At 35.7% G+C, this 13,776-nt stretch overlaps 1 protein-coding gene across 5 annotated transcripts in view; it reads left to right on the forward strand.

The window, feature by feature from the left end:
* mtcl1 (microtubule crosslinking factor 1) overlaps positions 1 to 13,776 on the forward strand; it is a 73,761-nt gene that overhangs the window by 30,259 nt on the left and 29,726 nt on the right. For 2 of the 5 annotated variants that reach the window (XM_016677442.1, XM_016677444.1), the window contains exons 6-8: positions 8,230 to 8,370; positions 12,216 to 12,311; positions 12,734 to 12,955. In XM_016677442.1, coding sequence (XP_016532928.1) covers positions 8,230 to 8,370; positions 12,216 to 12,311; positions 12,734 to 12,955 — 459 coding nt within the window. The remainder of the gene's footprint in view (positions 1 to 8,229; positions 8,371 to 12,215; positions 12,312 to 12,733; positions 12,956 to 13,776) is intronic. The other 3 variants (XM_007564181.2, XM_007564183.2, XM_016677443.1) reach the window with 2 other exon arrangements.

Consider the following 13,776-nt stretch of genomic DNA (forward strand, 5'->3'; position numbering starts at 1 on the left):
TAATCATCACCTAATTTAGTAATCAATTAATCATTAGCTGGAGTATATAGACTCCAAAAAAGGTAATTTGCAGAAAGAAGAACATATTCAGATGAGTAAATAAGCTAAAACTGTACAAAAATAAATACATTTTCCATTAAAGATAAAACCAACCCGTCTCTATCTGTTCTACCAGAACTCGTCAAGCGGCACTTTTCGCTTCACCAAGTTCAAAATATGTGAAAAAAAAACACCAAAAACTCTTCTATTTACCACCTTTTCCTGTCCAGTTATTAATCGTTTGATAAAAAATAATCAAATTATAAGTGAAGCAAAAACACTGAGCTTTTCATGTGATGTTAGAAGTATTTTAAATGCAGAAGCATCTTTTGCTACAAATGATTAAGAGTACACTAAAGGGATGCTACATTATTGCATTTTAGGCAATAAAATATTCAGTTTCTTATATAAGAAAATTAATTATGTGTTTTTTTGGCATCTTCTAATGTATTTCTAATATCTAAATGGAAAATCTGCAGAATATGCCAGATTATTTTAATTTGATTTATCGGTTAATAGACAGTATAATCGATAACTTAAATAATCATTAGCTACTAATTTATTCAATTTCCAGTCTTAAAAGGATCATCTCAACATTAAACAAAATTGATTTGTCCCTGTCTTTACCTTCGCAGCAGATCAACCCAGATATATGGCTAATGATGGGTGAAGTCATTTTAAATGTAGGAATCTATTTGAGTCTGCATTAAACTTTCCCAAGTGTTCAGTCATTAGAGGAGCATTTAAGGCCAAAATCAACCAGATGAGTGCTTGAGTCAGCAGTGTGTGTGGAAAAAAATCAGTTCTAATTAAAGATGGTGGCAACAGTGTGCAGCAACCTGCACAGACAGGCCCGTCAAAGGGAAACCATCAGGTTGGAGCAAAATTCAATCTACTATAGTCTCTCAGATTATTTTTCTAGCCTGTCCTTAAACAAAATGGGTTCATGACGTTTCAATAGTACTTAATTATAGGATAGATTCAAGAAAATTAAAATTTCAGTTTACAACTACTGCACTATTTGGAAAGATGACCCTGTCGTTACTCTTCTCTGCAGAAGAAGTGCAACTAAAATACTTTGCAATTGTTTTTTCTCCACTAAACCAGTGCTAATTTTTGTATTGCACTAGTTAGTGTTTGCACATCCTTAAAAAATCTAAAATTAAATCTCTAGAATGTCTTAGAAGCATTAAAAGATTAAAATACATTGTCTATAACTGCATTAACCACATGATTTAAATTTTGTCTTGGTATGACCATTTAATCTAGTAGTTTTTTATTTAGTGCCTCGCAGGACTTTTCTGTCAGGCCACTAATATAACCGTGCTAGCTAGTTGGCTAAGTCTTTTACGTCTATCGTTCGTTTATTGCTAATGTGTTGCCAATTCGTCTTCGCTATTGGCTTGTGTCTGTTGCCAATCCATATGAGGTGCATTCTGTTCAAATAAGCTTAGCACTTTGGGGGTCAATTATGCAGAGAGCGTCGCAAAATATGCAGAGATGCTCTCTAATACAAGAGAGCATCTGATACAGGTCTTAAATTTAATTCAGAACAGCCTTAAAAAGGTCTTAAAAGGTCTTAAATGTGAGGTGGTGAAATCTGCAAAAAGTCCTAAGTCATTTATCTGTGAAACTACTGTGAAAAAAATCTTTTATTTTGAGGTAGTTGACAAACTACAAAAATAAAATAAAATTCCAAGATGAAATCAGAAACTGAAGTATCAATCTTAGCGAGCTTTTATCGGTCCTGATACCAGCTTGGTATCAGTATTATCTATATTTTGGATTGTTTGGTTCACCTTGGTTAAAGTTGGAGTTTGTAACTTTTAGAAAAAATATATTTTTTACATATTTGTTAAAACTGTCACCATATTGTGACAGTTTATGAGACAGATAATCGAAAGATCGATTACCTTCACCTCCTTCCTGAGTTACTATTGCCGTCTGAAGAAATGCACCACTCCAATCAAAAACAACCAATCAGAGCCAGGAGGAGGATCCCAGCACTGTCAATCAACCTCATATACACGCTGCTAAATCAGCTAATGGTGGAGAAATGACCTGGTGTTACTGGAAAACTGTTAATCTGCTGCCATCAGTGGATATGCTAAGTAGCCTTAGCATTCATGATGGGGCTCTGCTGACAGGGAGAAGATTGACAGCACTAAGACCCGCCTCCTTATTCTGATTGGTTGCTTTTTGTTAGCTCTGGGAAAGCTTAATTTATTTTCTCTCATTATACTGTCACAACATAGTAACATAGTTTCAACAAATGTGAAAAAATACTTTTATAAACGTTACATACTGCAGCTTTAAGCATTTCTGAATCATTTAAAAGAGTTATCTTACTGTAATGTGGTACTAAAGCTGAAGTGTTGATATTTATTTTTATTATTAAGGCTGACCTTAATGTTTAATTACGGAGGGGAAAAAAAATCACCCTGAAAAATTGAATGTTGTCAAAAATGTGGTAGTTCCCTGTTGACCTTCAGTCTCAGGTGTCTCCATGATAAGCCACCCAGCTCTGCCACACTGGCAATAGACACCACTTCTCCTCAGTCCCACTGCCATCGCTTTCTGCTGCCGCTGCATCCACATCTGCATCTCCATGCACATCCTCATAGCCAGCAGCCCTGCCTGTCCGCCTCCCTGCACTCACAGCCTTCCTGCTTCCAGTCACCCGGGGCACTGAGCGGAGTTTGCTTGGTGTGAATGGAGTAAGTACTGAACGGGTCACAGCAGCTTCTTCCATCTGGCTCAACTTTCTGGGCCTCCTTCTCTATTTGTTGCATGGTAAAAATTTATCTTTAACCTTCTGCTGCATTATTCTGATCTAGGGGTGGGCAATTATCGTATCGTTTATCGTGATGAATTCCTTGTCATGATGAGATTTTTGATTTATCGTTGTCACTATAAACTTCAGTTAATGTTTAAAATACTATTTTTTTCTACTGTTTTTTTTCCACAAGAGCATCAAGAAATATCAGCAAATTCAAAACTATTACATTTATTGATGAAGTTTTCGTCAAGAATAATAGTTTGATTTATTAGAAGAGTAAAAGATTTGTTTTTTAGTTTGCCGCATTGGTTTATGTTTAAATACTAAAGGTTTCATATGTATGTTACTATTTATTGAATGACAAGAGTGGGCAATTATTGAATAGTTTATAGTTTATGATAATATATTTCTTGTCAACATTTTTGATTTATCGTTCTCACTATAAATTCCAGTTGATGTTTAAAATACAATTTTTTCCACAGTTTTTCCATAAGAGCGTCAGTAAATATCAGTTCCTGTTTAAATAACTGTGAAGGAAACATACCTAAGGCTCAGGCTTATTAATGAAGTTTTGGTCCAATAAAATTATTTCATTTATTTGAACAGGAGAAAATTTGTTTTTAATTTAATATATGAGTTAATGTTTAATACTAACAGTTTGATGTGTACATTAGCCTGAGCAAGGTACAGCTTCCACCAGAAATTAGTTTATGATTTTTAGTTTGATTGTAGAATTTAACCATAAATCTTGTTGTGAAACAATGTACGCTGGATTCCTATTTACTAAATGACAAGAGCAGGGGTGGCCAAATATTGTGTCATTTATCATTTATTGTGACAAATTTCTTATGATTTATCATTGTGGTGATAAATTACAGTTAATGTTAAAAAACTGACTAAGATATTATTTTTACTATTTTCTTTACAATTTTTTCACAAGAGCATAAATAAAAATCAGTAAATTTGAAAATATGATTAATTTAAGTCTCCATTTGCAGTTTAGTGATATAAATCACACCTCTTTAAGTATGTTGGGTCTTGAAAAGAAGCTTATTTCAAATAGAAATGTTTTTCAAGAGCTGGTTATGAATTCTTTGTCATGCAAAGTAATTCATACGGTTTCTATTATAATTTTTATTGTTATCACAATAATGCTATAAAAAATTATCCACATTGCCCACCCCTATTCTGATGATCATTTTTTTGCTGCATAAATGGTTTGGCTTTTGTGTTTTTACAATATGTCATGTCACAAACTTAGACCTACAGGAGGGAAGTGGTAACGCTATTGTGTTTTTAGAGACAGACTGTAAAACGTGAGGAAAAAATAACATGTTTAGTGACATTAGTTGCATGGTGCTGTATGAGTGGCCTGTGGAAGAACCTTGTTGCCTGGCATCCTGCTTTCTGTCCATGTTTTACTGCGGCTCAGTGTAAGCAAACATGTCGCTACGGTTTACTTCTCCAAAGCAGCTTCATTATCTCTCTGCTGCATGATCAAGCAAACATCTTGTGTTTTTTTCAAATCAGTCAGACCCTGTTGGAAATAATAATACCTCTAGGAGAACCCCGTCTTCTTTGTAGAGAAAGTTTTAAAACTTTCTGAACGCTCATTTTGTCTAATGACTTGTTCCTGCTTTGCTTCTCTACCTGTAGGATTTACTGGTTAGTCTGGGAGAAGCTGGGTGGTTTACACAGCTAACCGCTGCTTTAATCGCCAGTACTTAGTCCTGATGCTTGTAAAAAAAAAAAAATACATTTCAACACAGTCACCAAAGGAACAATAATACTCTTTATAATGTATTTTCCCTGAAAAACATTTAACTGCAGATTTAATTTTATATTTATGACCTAAAACAAAACAAACTCCAGGAAAATGTTCCAGATCTACTCCTAGATTCAGGGTCAAGTTCTCAACCGAATGAAGATTCAATAATAATGTCTAACTCAAGGTAGCGTTAGCATAAACTTGTTACATTACGAACAAAAAAAAAAATGTGTACCATGTTTTATTCATTGTTAGTGACTCAAATCTGTGACTTAGGCTACATTCACACAGCAGGTCTTCATACTCAGTTCCAAGTTTTTGCTGAAATAGTTTTTTTTTGCGTGGTTGTTCATACTGCCGATTAAAGTGTGATCAAACTTTTTAAAATATGGATAGAGTCTTATTTAAAAATTAGTAAGCATTAATGTTGACCATTTTCAAGTGGTTACATTGTTGTATATTTGATCAATCCAGACATTTGCTCCGCCTGTGTATACTTCTTTATTCATTGAAAGAAATCCAACCATATCTAGTCAGTTAAACTTTTTTAGATTTCAGAACATATTAAAATAAAGTTAATTCAGAAATTGAAGAAAGGTTCTTTGCATACTGCCGACAAAAGTAAAAAGAAAAAAAAATATTTAAAAATTATTATTTTTTAAATTTACTTTAAATACAAATGCATACAGATCCATGATTTTTTTTTGTATGGTTACACACGTAGTTGACTGGGGATATTTGATTAACGTGGCCAATCTCCAAAAACTACGTTAAAAAGCCGTTACAATGAAAGATGGCGGAACAACAGACCAATTTACTTCATAATCGTGCTATCTGATTTCTGAACAAACACACTGGTGAGACTATTGCACTTGGCTTTAAGAAGTGAAAAACAAAATGGTTGCTATGGCAATTCCGTGGTTTCTATGACAACAGGCGGTAACAGCTGTCACTCGTTTTGCTTCCAACGTGCCAATACGTGGTTTGGAGTTTTGAGAATTCACGTTGAAAAAAAACGTGAATAGCTTACTGATGAAGTTTTTCTCCGGCAAAATTATGTTTGACTTATTTAAAGATTATAAGATGATTTTAATTTAACAAATTGTTGAGACCTAAAATCTGACGTATGTGTGCAAGGTTCAGCTTCCAGCAGAAAATTAGTTTGTAATTTTTAATTTGATTGTAGAATTTAGCCATAACCTCTTTTAGAAAACAATGTACGCTGGATTCCTATTTATTACACAACAAAAGAGTCTTTCACTGTTTGTAATAGTAAATATAAACTCTATAGTAGTTAATATGACCTTTTAGCTGAATAAAGAAATGGTACAACTTATTTTAACCATGAAAAAAACTCCAAAGTCTTCAGTTGGACTTAAAATCTGGGATTTCAGTTTCAAATGAATTTGTATGTCATGCAATCAGGGGTGAAAGTTAAAAGGTGCAAATATTTTGAGTAAATAATTAATCTTATCCCTTGTGGATTACTGCAAAAACCTTGTAGTTATGGTAATAGTACGAATAGAGCTTAAGTGTTCAACATCTTCCAAGTTCACGAGTTTTTATTTAATTCTACCTACAATAAATGAGCTAAAGACTGCAGCACAGACAGAAATGTACACATTCTCCCATTAAAGAGCAGGTTTGATTTATTAGCCTTGGCTGTTTGTGGCTCTTTCTCACTCACTCATAAAGATCTGTTGATGTTTGCTGTTTGATTACATGAATCCAACTCAAACTGAACTCTGTTTTAAAGTCATTTCAGTTTGAACTTCAACTTTGGAAGGAGAAGCCTAGTAGAACCCTAGTAGAACTTCAACTTTGGAAGGAGAAGCCTAGTAGAACCCTACTTTTGGGGGAAACCCTGTATTATGCTTTGCTTCAACTAAGGCAAATAACATTAGCTTGTTTACACATCTTAAAAGTTTAACAAGAATATTTAAAAGCAGAGTAACCTACTTTTCATAACTTTAACTTTTTTGCGACTTCGTATCAAAGTAAATATGATGAAAATTTGTAGAGTACTTTTTTTTTTTTTACTTTTTGGAATAGATGCTCAGAAATTTAAGTGCAATATCTGTACTGATGTTTCCTGCTGTGTGATATAAAAAACTTTTAAGTTTAAACGGAGGCTTAAACATTTCAGTTAAAACAACCAGATTCAAATGCAAAATAACTTCCTCTACTATAACTACCCTAAAAAATATTTCTATTTGGAATAGCAGCTACACCCTCTTCTGTTTGAATCCTATTTGTTGTTTTTGTCATAAAACCTTCACTTAATCTGCCAGTATTTGAAACAAATCCTAAGATAAAAAAATCAAGCTAATTTGCTGATTTTTGAGCACTGAATATGTTGTGTTTGTCTTGGAAAACTTTATAGCCAGAGGATAATTATTAATGTTCAAGCTTCAAAAAGTGCAGCTTTCCTTTTTCAAATTAAAATTTCAAGGGATTTTTTTAGAGGAACATTATGAGTATTTATTCCTTTGGTGAATGTTGTTGTTTTTTTTTGTTTTTTTTTTTTGCTAACTTTGTTAGCTTGCAACCATTAGTACATTTTTAGCACAGTTTCAAGGCATGCAACTAATGAATTCCTGCTTAAAACTTTAAAAGAGAGGAATCATTAGGACTTTATATTTATATATTATTTTATTTTTTCCTTTGTCCCATGCTTTTTTGTCTTAGCAAACTAAGCTAGTTAGCTGGTAACCATTAGCACATGCTACTAAGTCTCAAGGTATGTAATTTTACAATAAAATTGATTAGAAATTCATATATATTTTATACTTTTAATATTTCTTTCCATTGATCAATGCTTTTTGTCTTGGGAAGCTTTAACTTTATTGTTAGCTCGTAATCATTAGCACATGCTAGCACAGTTAATACGTTAAGAGGTTCTATAGCTTGTAACTTGTTTCTGCTCAAAAATGTCAACTAAAACCCCTATGAATTTTTCAATGCTACCTTCTCTTGATATAATTTGCTTCATACAGACTTTTAGACGCTTTCCTTAGACTTTTGCTTCTATGGCACACATGACTGTGCGCTGACATGTGTTGGAAAAACCATTAGCGTGCTAGCTCTCGCTCTGCAATTTTCCGTGGTATTTCTCAGCTGTTGGTTTGGACTCATGTATCCCCCATTGCATGCGCTTCATAACAAGTGTTTTGCATTCTTTTCCCCCCGGTTCCCTCTCTTTGTTCCTCTTTGTGTTCCCATCAGATGTTTCAGCCCATGATTTTGTTCATCCTCATTCTCGTTCTCTTCTCATCTCTCTCATACGGCGTCATCTTTAAGTTGGTTTTCCTTTTTGCGCTTTTCTTCGTACTCTAGTCTGACCATTTTCCACACCGTTTAGTCCGTTAGTTGATTTTTTTTTTTTTAATTTGCGTCCCCTCTCCTGCTTATATTCTTTATCATTTTATTTATTTTTATTTTAATTTCCCCCTCCTGCTTGCTTTCTTTCCTTGGTCCCTTACCCTATTTGGTGTCTTTTGTCTGTTTTGTCCACAATCCACTTCACACATGTCCCCCCCACCTCTCATCACGACCACGGCCATCCCTTGTACCCGTTGCCCACCTTTCTACCCCTTTACCACGGCCACCACCCCTTTACCCTCCCTTCCCATGTCACTCACAGTCCGTTCAGAGGGATGAGCTGGAGTGGCGTCTAGGACAGGAGCGAGGCGTGGAGCCCCAGAGCCAGGTTCGGGGCCCGGCCCAGAGCAGGGGAGCCACGGGACTCCCCATGTACCACAGACCCCTGGCTTTAAGAATAGAGGTCAGTGCCTCCTCCCTCCTCTATATCTCCACTTCACCACCAGTTTAGGCCCTCTGCCAGGTCTTAACACATGGATCTGAACAGGTTTTGAGACGGATGCTGTTTTAGTTTAATTGCTCCCTCAACTAAAATGATTCAAAGCAAAATGGGACTTAAAGTTTTCACCTTAGAGTGAGCAGCCGTCTAATGAAGCTCCACAGGGTTTAATGAATTTTTAAGTAGAATTTGAAAACAATCTGAAGCTTTTAATGCTGAGCATACACTGTAAAAAAAAGTATCTAATTTACGGTAAAATACCAGCAGCTGCGGATGCCAGAATGTTACTGTTCTGGTGAAATCCATTCTGGTAAAATCCGTGTTTATACATTAAAATTCTTTCAACCACAGCTGCTGGTATTTTGCCATATTTATATGTTAAAATTCTGTTCCTCTCCATTTATATGTATTGTTAATGTAAGTACAATCTATTTTCTCCAAAAACATGGATTAAAAATGTGAATAATATATGTTTTAGTTAAATAAGATGGAGATTCTGTGAGGGAGGAAAATCTTTGTGAGGTTTGTAGATTAATAAAAATTATGAAAATTTATTTTTTTGTAATTTTCCGTCAGCTAGCTGCTGGTATTTTACAGTTTTATTAATTCCCCAGAGGGAAATTAGTTTGCAGTAGGCATCAAAATACACAAACGTAAAAAAATCACATTTATTTTGTTAGTGCACTTATAGATACTAAGAATATAAAATATACATTTCAGAAAATCTAGAACGTGGTCTGGATACAGTTGAAGCCAGGAGATAAAGCTCAACAATGGCTGTAGAAATGAAAGAAACCCCTAATTCGCTGATTTCTATCTTAGTCATCCTAAAGTGATGATCAGATGGAAGAAAATCGAACTCTCTAGACTGGATGTTAAAAATCAGTTTAGCTCTCACACGCTGGGCGTATATTTGTTGGAGCTGGGCTTTCTTCACTCCAGTTATCTTGTTTGCCACATTACTGAGCCTCATCAGCCTATTTTTACTAGACAAGGGACGGAAACCAAACCAAGCCGTTAAAACGCCAGCGGATTCATTCAAGACACTTGCTGCCAGTCGCCTCAAGAGCAGCGCCAGGCCAACATGTCAACCCCATTTCTAAGCTAATGGACATTAGCACCATTTGTAATTAGCTTACATAATACAGGGTTTCCCCCAAAAGTGATCTAAACCCGGTGGTACAGGTGCTAGAGAAGTCCACCAGTTGCCCCACTGTGTTTTTGTGTTAAAAATGTTAAAAGTTAACAGGCGCTGGTAAAACTAAAACAGCTCAAATGTTTCGTATTAAACATTTAGGAATACTGTTATTTATTATTAGTAGTTCCTTATTTCGCCTTTTCATGCTTTTCTAGTTTCACTTCTTCAATTTTTAGATGTGGGAAATGATGTTTTATATCGACTACGAGCCACTTCGTGCAAACGTTTTGCACCCACTTTGAAAGCCAGTGATTTAAAATACTTATTTACAATCCACCTCCAGTTTACTGTGAAGAAGTCAGTAATCTAGACTTTGAAAATAAACATATTTTTATAAATCTACTAGCCCAAACAGGGATCTGAATCACAAACAGCAGAAATAGTTTATGTATGTGATTTATAAATTCTTAAATTGAGAAATATGTAATAAATTACGCTTGCAGTTAGCATATTTTTATGACTTTTAATCGTTATAGTTCTTGAAAATATTTACTTAACTGGTATGCAGTGGTTTATTACATGGATACAAACCTGTTGAGCGTAAAATAGGAGTTGAAATGGGTGTCCAAATTGACCCAAAACTATTATTATTGTTATTATTATTATTATTATTATTAGCAAATATTATAGCCTCTCAGACATGTTTTGTGTCATTTTTATAGTGTGATCAGTTTTGGTCTAATTTAGATTTTGCTTTTTGTTTGTATAGGGTGAAATTCAGTTAGCTTTCTTATAAAACCTTAAAAATGTCCCTGAAATTTATCGCGTTTGACATTCAAGCAACAATCATTTGACTATAAACACAATCGCACCTCTATGGAGGATGTTCCTGTCAAAAAAAGTGTATGTACAAGTAAATGTGTACAGAAAAAAAACTTCAAATATGTCAAATCAAATATATAATATGGATTGTATGTTTTGTTTGTGAAGGAAATTATAAAGAAAAACACGTTGGCTTGTGCATACATTTTCATGTTTTTTGACAGCTATTTTTCTCCATACATTCCCGTTACATTTACTAATGTCACACCCCCATAGCTACTGATGGTTTGATTTTAATCTCTTTTATTTGTTTGTTTTTCCCCGTACATTTCATACACGCAGTGATAGTTTGGATTACAGTCGTTCTGCTGCCGGTTTTTCGTCCTTCAAGGCGTCAGCAGCTAAAATCTGCTGTTGAAGTGACTGTTAGAGGCATCAGAGCTGAGTCTGCACACATTTCACCCCGAAGCGAGGCGATGCCCCCTGGCGCCGGTCCACTGCTGAACAGACTCACTTTCCAGACTCAACTGATTAAACTAAGCATTTAAATACACGTTTTGCACCTTGAATATCATGTATCTCTTGTTTTTAGCGACCTGGCTCTATACGCTGAGGCCATTCATAATCACCGGCTGATGTTTGTGTTTATAGAGTTACGTAATGCTGGCAGTGGTGATGTGGCACATTGCTGCTGTAGTCACAGATACAGCACATTCGTGTGGACTTTTTGTTCATCTCCTATGCTTTCAGCAGCAGCGTAATCTGAGGGGTGAAATAAATGAATGGGTGAATGGGAAAGTAGCTTGGATATGGCAGGATTAGCACCGCGCAGTCAGCATGTGTGATTTGCATTTCATTTGACATTGGGCTGACAGAGAGGTGATGCCGGGTCAGGACAAACCGAGGAGCTCAACTTACGACGGAGCAAACTGAAGAGGTGCAGAGATGGAAATCAAAAATGTAACATTAATTCTGTGGGTTAAATTTAGCTATGTGGTTATCAGTTTTTAACACTAATGATCATATCCATATTCATAAAAATACGTAAAAGCAAATAAGAGAAGTTCTTGCTGAAGCTGCATTATTCAACCTGCAACATTGATTAGAAATACATTTATGTGCATCTAAAAAAAGAAAATTGCATAAGAAAATACTTTCATATATGGGTTACTGCTAATTAATGCCCAAAATTCAGTTTCTCTGAAAACTATTCAGTTAGTGTTTTTCAAGGTGGGGGGCATGGGTGCCTGGAGGTCCACTTACAGGCATATAGGGGCCCAAGAAAGCTGGAGGGATGGAAGAAGATAATTTTTTAAATATCTAATAAATTGTTTAATCACACATTTTTAGTCATTTTTAAAAATTAAAATCTAATCTACCACCATATTAGGGCTATTGTAGATAGAAAAAAAAGAGAAAGTAGTTTGAGCCAAAAAATTCTCTGAAATTTTCCAAAAAGAAAGAGAAAATTTTAAACCAGATATTTTTGAGAAAAAAATTGCAAATTTCTAAAAAAAAAAAAAAAAATTCTCAAAAATTTCTGAAATTAAATTCTCAAAAATTATAATGCCACCAAATATTAGCTTTAAGTGTTCAGTGGTATTTTAATTAACTGAGATGCACATGTCTTTAAAAACAGCACAGTACCAAATACTTTAGTAAAGCTAATTGAAGCATCTTCAACAAGTTATCTGACAAGTTCAACTGGTGGTTTCTTTTGCAGTGAATAAACGAACAACAACAAATAAAATCAGCAGGAAAATCCTCATTTTACCACAACTTGGATTGTGGTAAAACCTTTGCATGGATCTTAATAAAAGTTTTTCTTTTTGTGCTGTTGTGGGTTCAGCATCGGGACACGGCGGCTGCTGAGGTTCAGTTTCGTCTGGATCACGAACGACGGATGAGAGGAGGACCAGAGGAGCCTGGCAGCAACCTGCCTCAGGTACGTCGTGACATCACAGCAGAGATTTGGACCTTAGTTGGACAAAGCAAGGCTTTAAGGAAGACTTCATTCCACTTTGTGCAGGTTGAGCTTTTTGCACGTAAATAATAAACACTTTAATGTGCAGGAGAGGAATTAATTATTAAATTTGGTGAAACTGCTTTTTTTCTACGATACTCACTGTTTTTCTGAGCCAGTAAAGGCTTTTGAATTTAGTTTGCCTGGTTTTATTTGGTGGGTGGTGCAGTTGTCTAAATATTTTTTTAATATTTAAATGACATTTAGCACAGCTGTTGAAACCCATAAATTGAGGCTATTAGTGCTTAGTTGAAGAATCAAATGCAGATAGGTATATGTGTTTATATTCTAATCACGATTTTAGCTTAATAATCTGTACAAATCGACATGTTTTTCTGTGGCAGGGGGAGCAGCGTTTACGCCTGGAGACGCAGCGTGAAGGTCTGGAGCTTCAGGGCCTCCAGAGCCACGAGGCGCCCTGGGCTCAGGAGCGAGCGCTGCTGCAGCAAGAGGTGCGCCTGTTCAGACGCAACACCATCATCTTCTACATGAAGCTCAGGGGAATCCTGCTGCACTGGAGGCTCGGCTGCAAGGGCGACTCTGGAGACGAGACTGCCGCTCCCGACGTGAGTGACGCAGCTGCCGCTCTCAAAAATACAAACAAAGACGGTTATCTGTCTGCTGCAGGTTTCAGACTATTTACCTTAATGATCAATCAACTGAGTGAATTTCATGGTGCTTAAATTTGGTGTTTTCCAGGTTTGGAAAGTGCTTGAATTTTGTACATAGTTCTTGAAAGTACTTCATATTCAAACTTCACAGTTTTGAGATAAAGTGCAATCTCACCCTTGATTAAAAGCCTAAATTTGGAAAGCATAGTTGACAACTGAAACCAGATATTTTCATACACTTTATAAAAAGACACTGACTTTGTTACTTTAGGACGCGTTTCTTGATTTCAGTGCAGATTATTTCTAAAGTCTGTCAGATTGCAGGTTATTAAAACCAAGGCAGTAAAGACGATAAAAACCGAGCTTCTCATCCTGAGTTGTTTGCAGTGGTGGAGATATTTTGTCTCCACAGGGACTCGTGTACCTGCAGGTCTGACAGCCGAGTGGCTCCCAGGCTTGATTGAGTCTCTCATTTACTGTTTGACTTGTCGATTCTGCAGTCGATGTTCCACTTCTGCTCGTTATCCTCCCTGGTTTCTGGTTGATTGGAGCCGCAATCTTTGAGATTCATGTTGTGTTTCATTTTGCTTTTTGTTCAGAGGATTTCCTGGAGATTACAGCCTTCAGCAAAGTTTGACCTTTGCTGTTTAAATCTCTGTCGATGGAAAACCGAGTGCTGTAATTAATACTGCAGCATTGATTTAATGATCTTAAGGAATGTATGTGTTGAGGATTTTGACCTCTATTGCTGGATTTTCTTAACTGACCACTGCAGG

Source organism: Poecilia formosa, unplaced genomic scaffold (genome assembly GCF_000485575.1).
Source record: "Poecilia formosa unplaced genomic scaffold, Poecilia_formosa-5.1.2 Scaffold156, whole genome shotgun sequence".
In the NCBI taxonomy this organism is placed as follows: Eukaryota; Metazoa; Chordata; class Actinopteri; order Cyprinodontiformes; family Poeciliidae; genus Poecilia; species Poecilia formosa.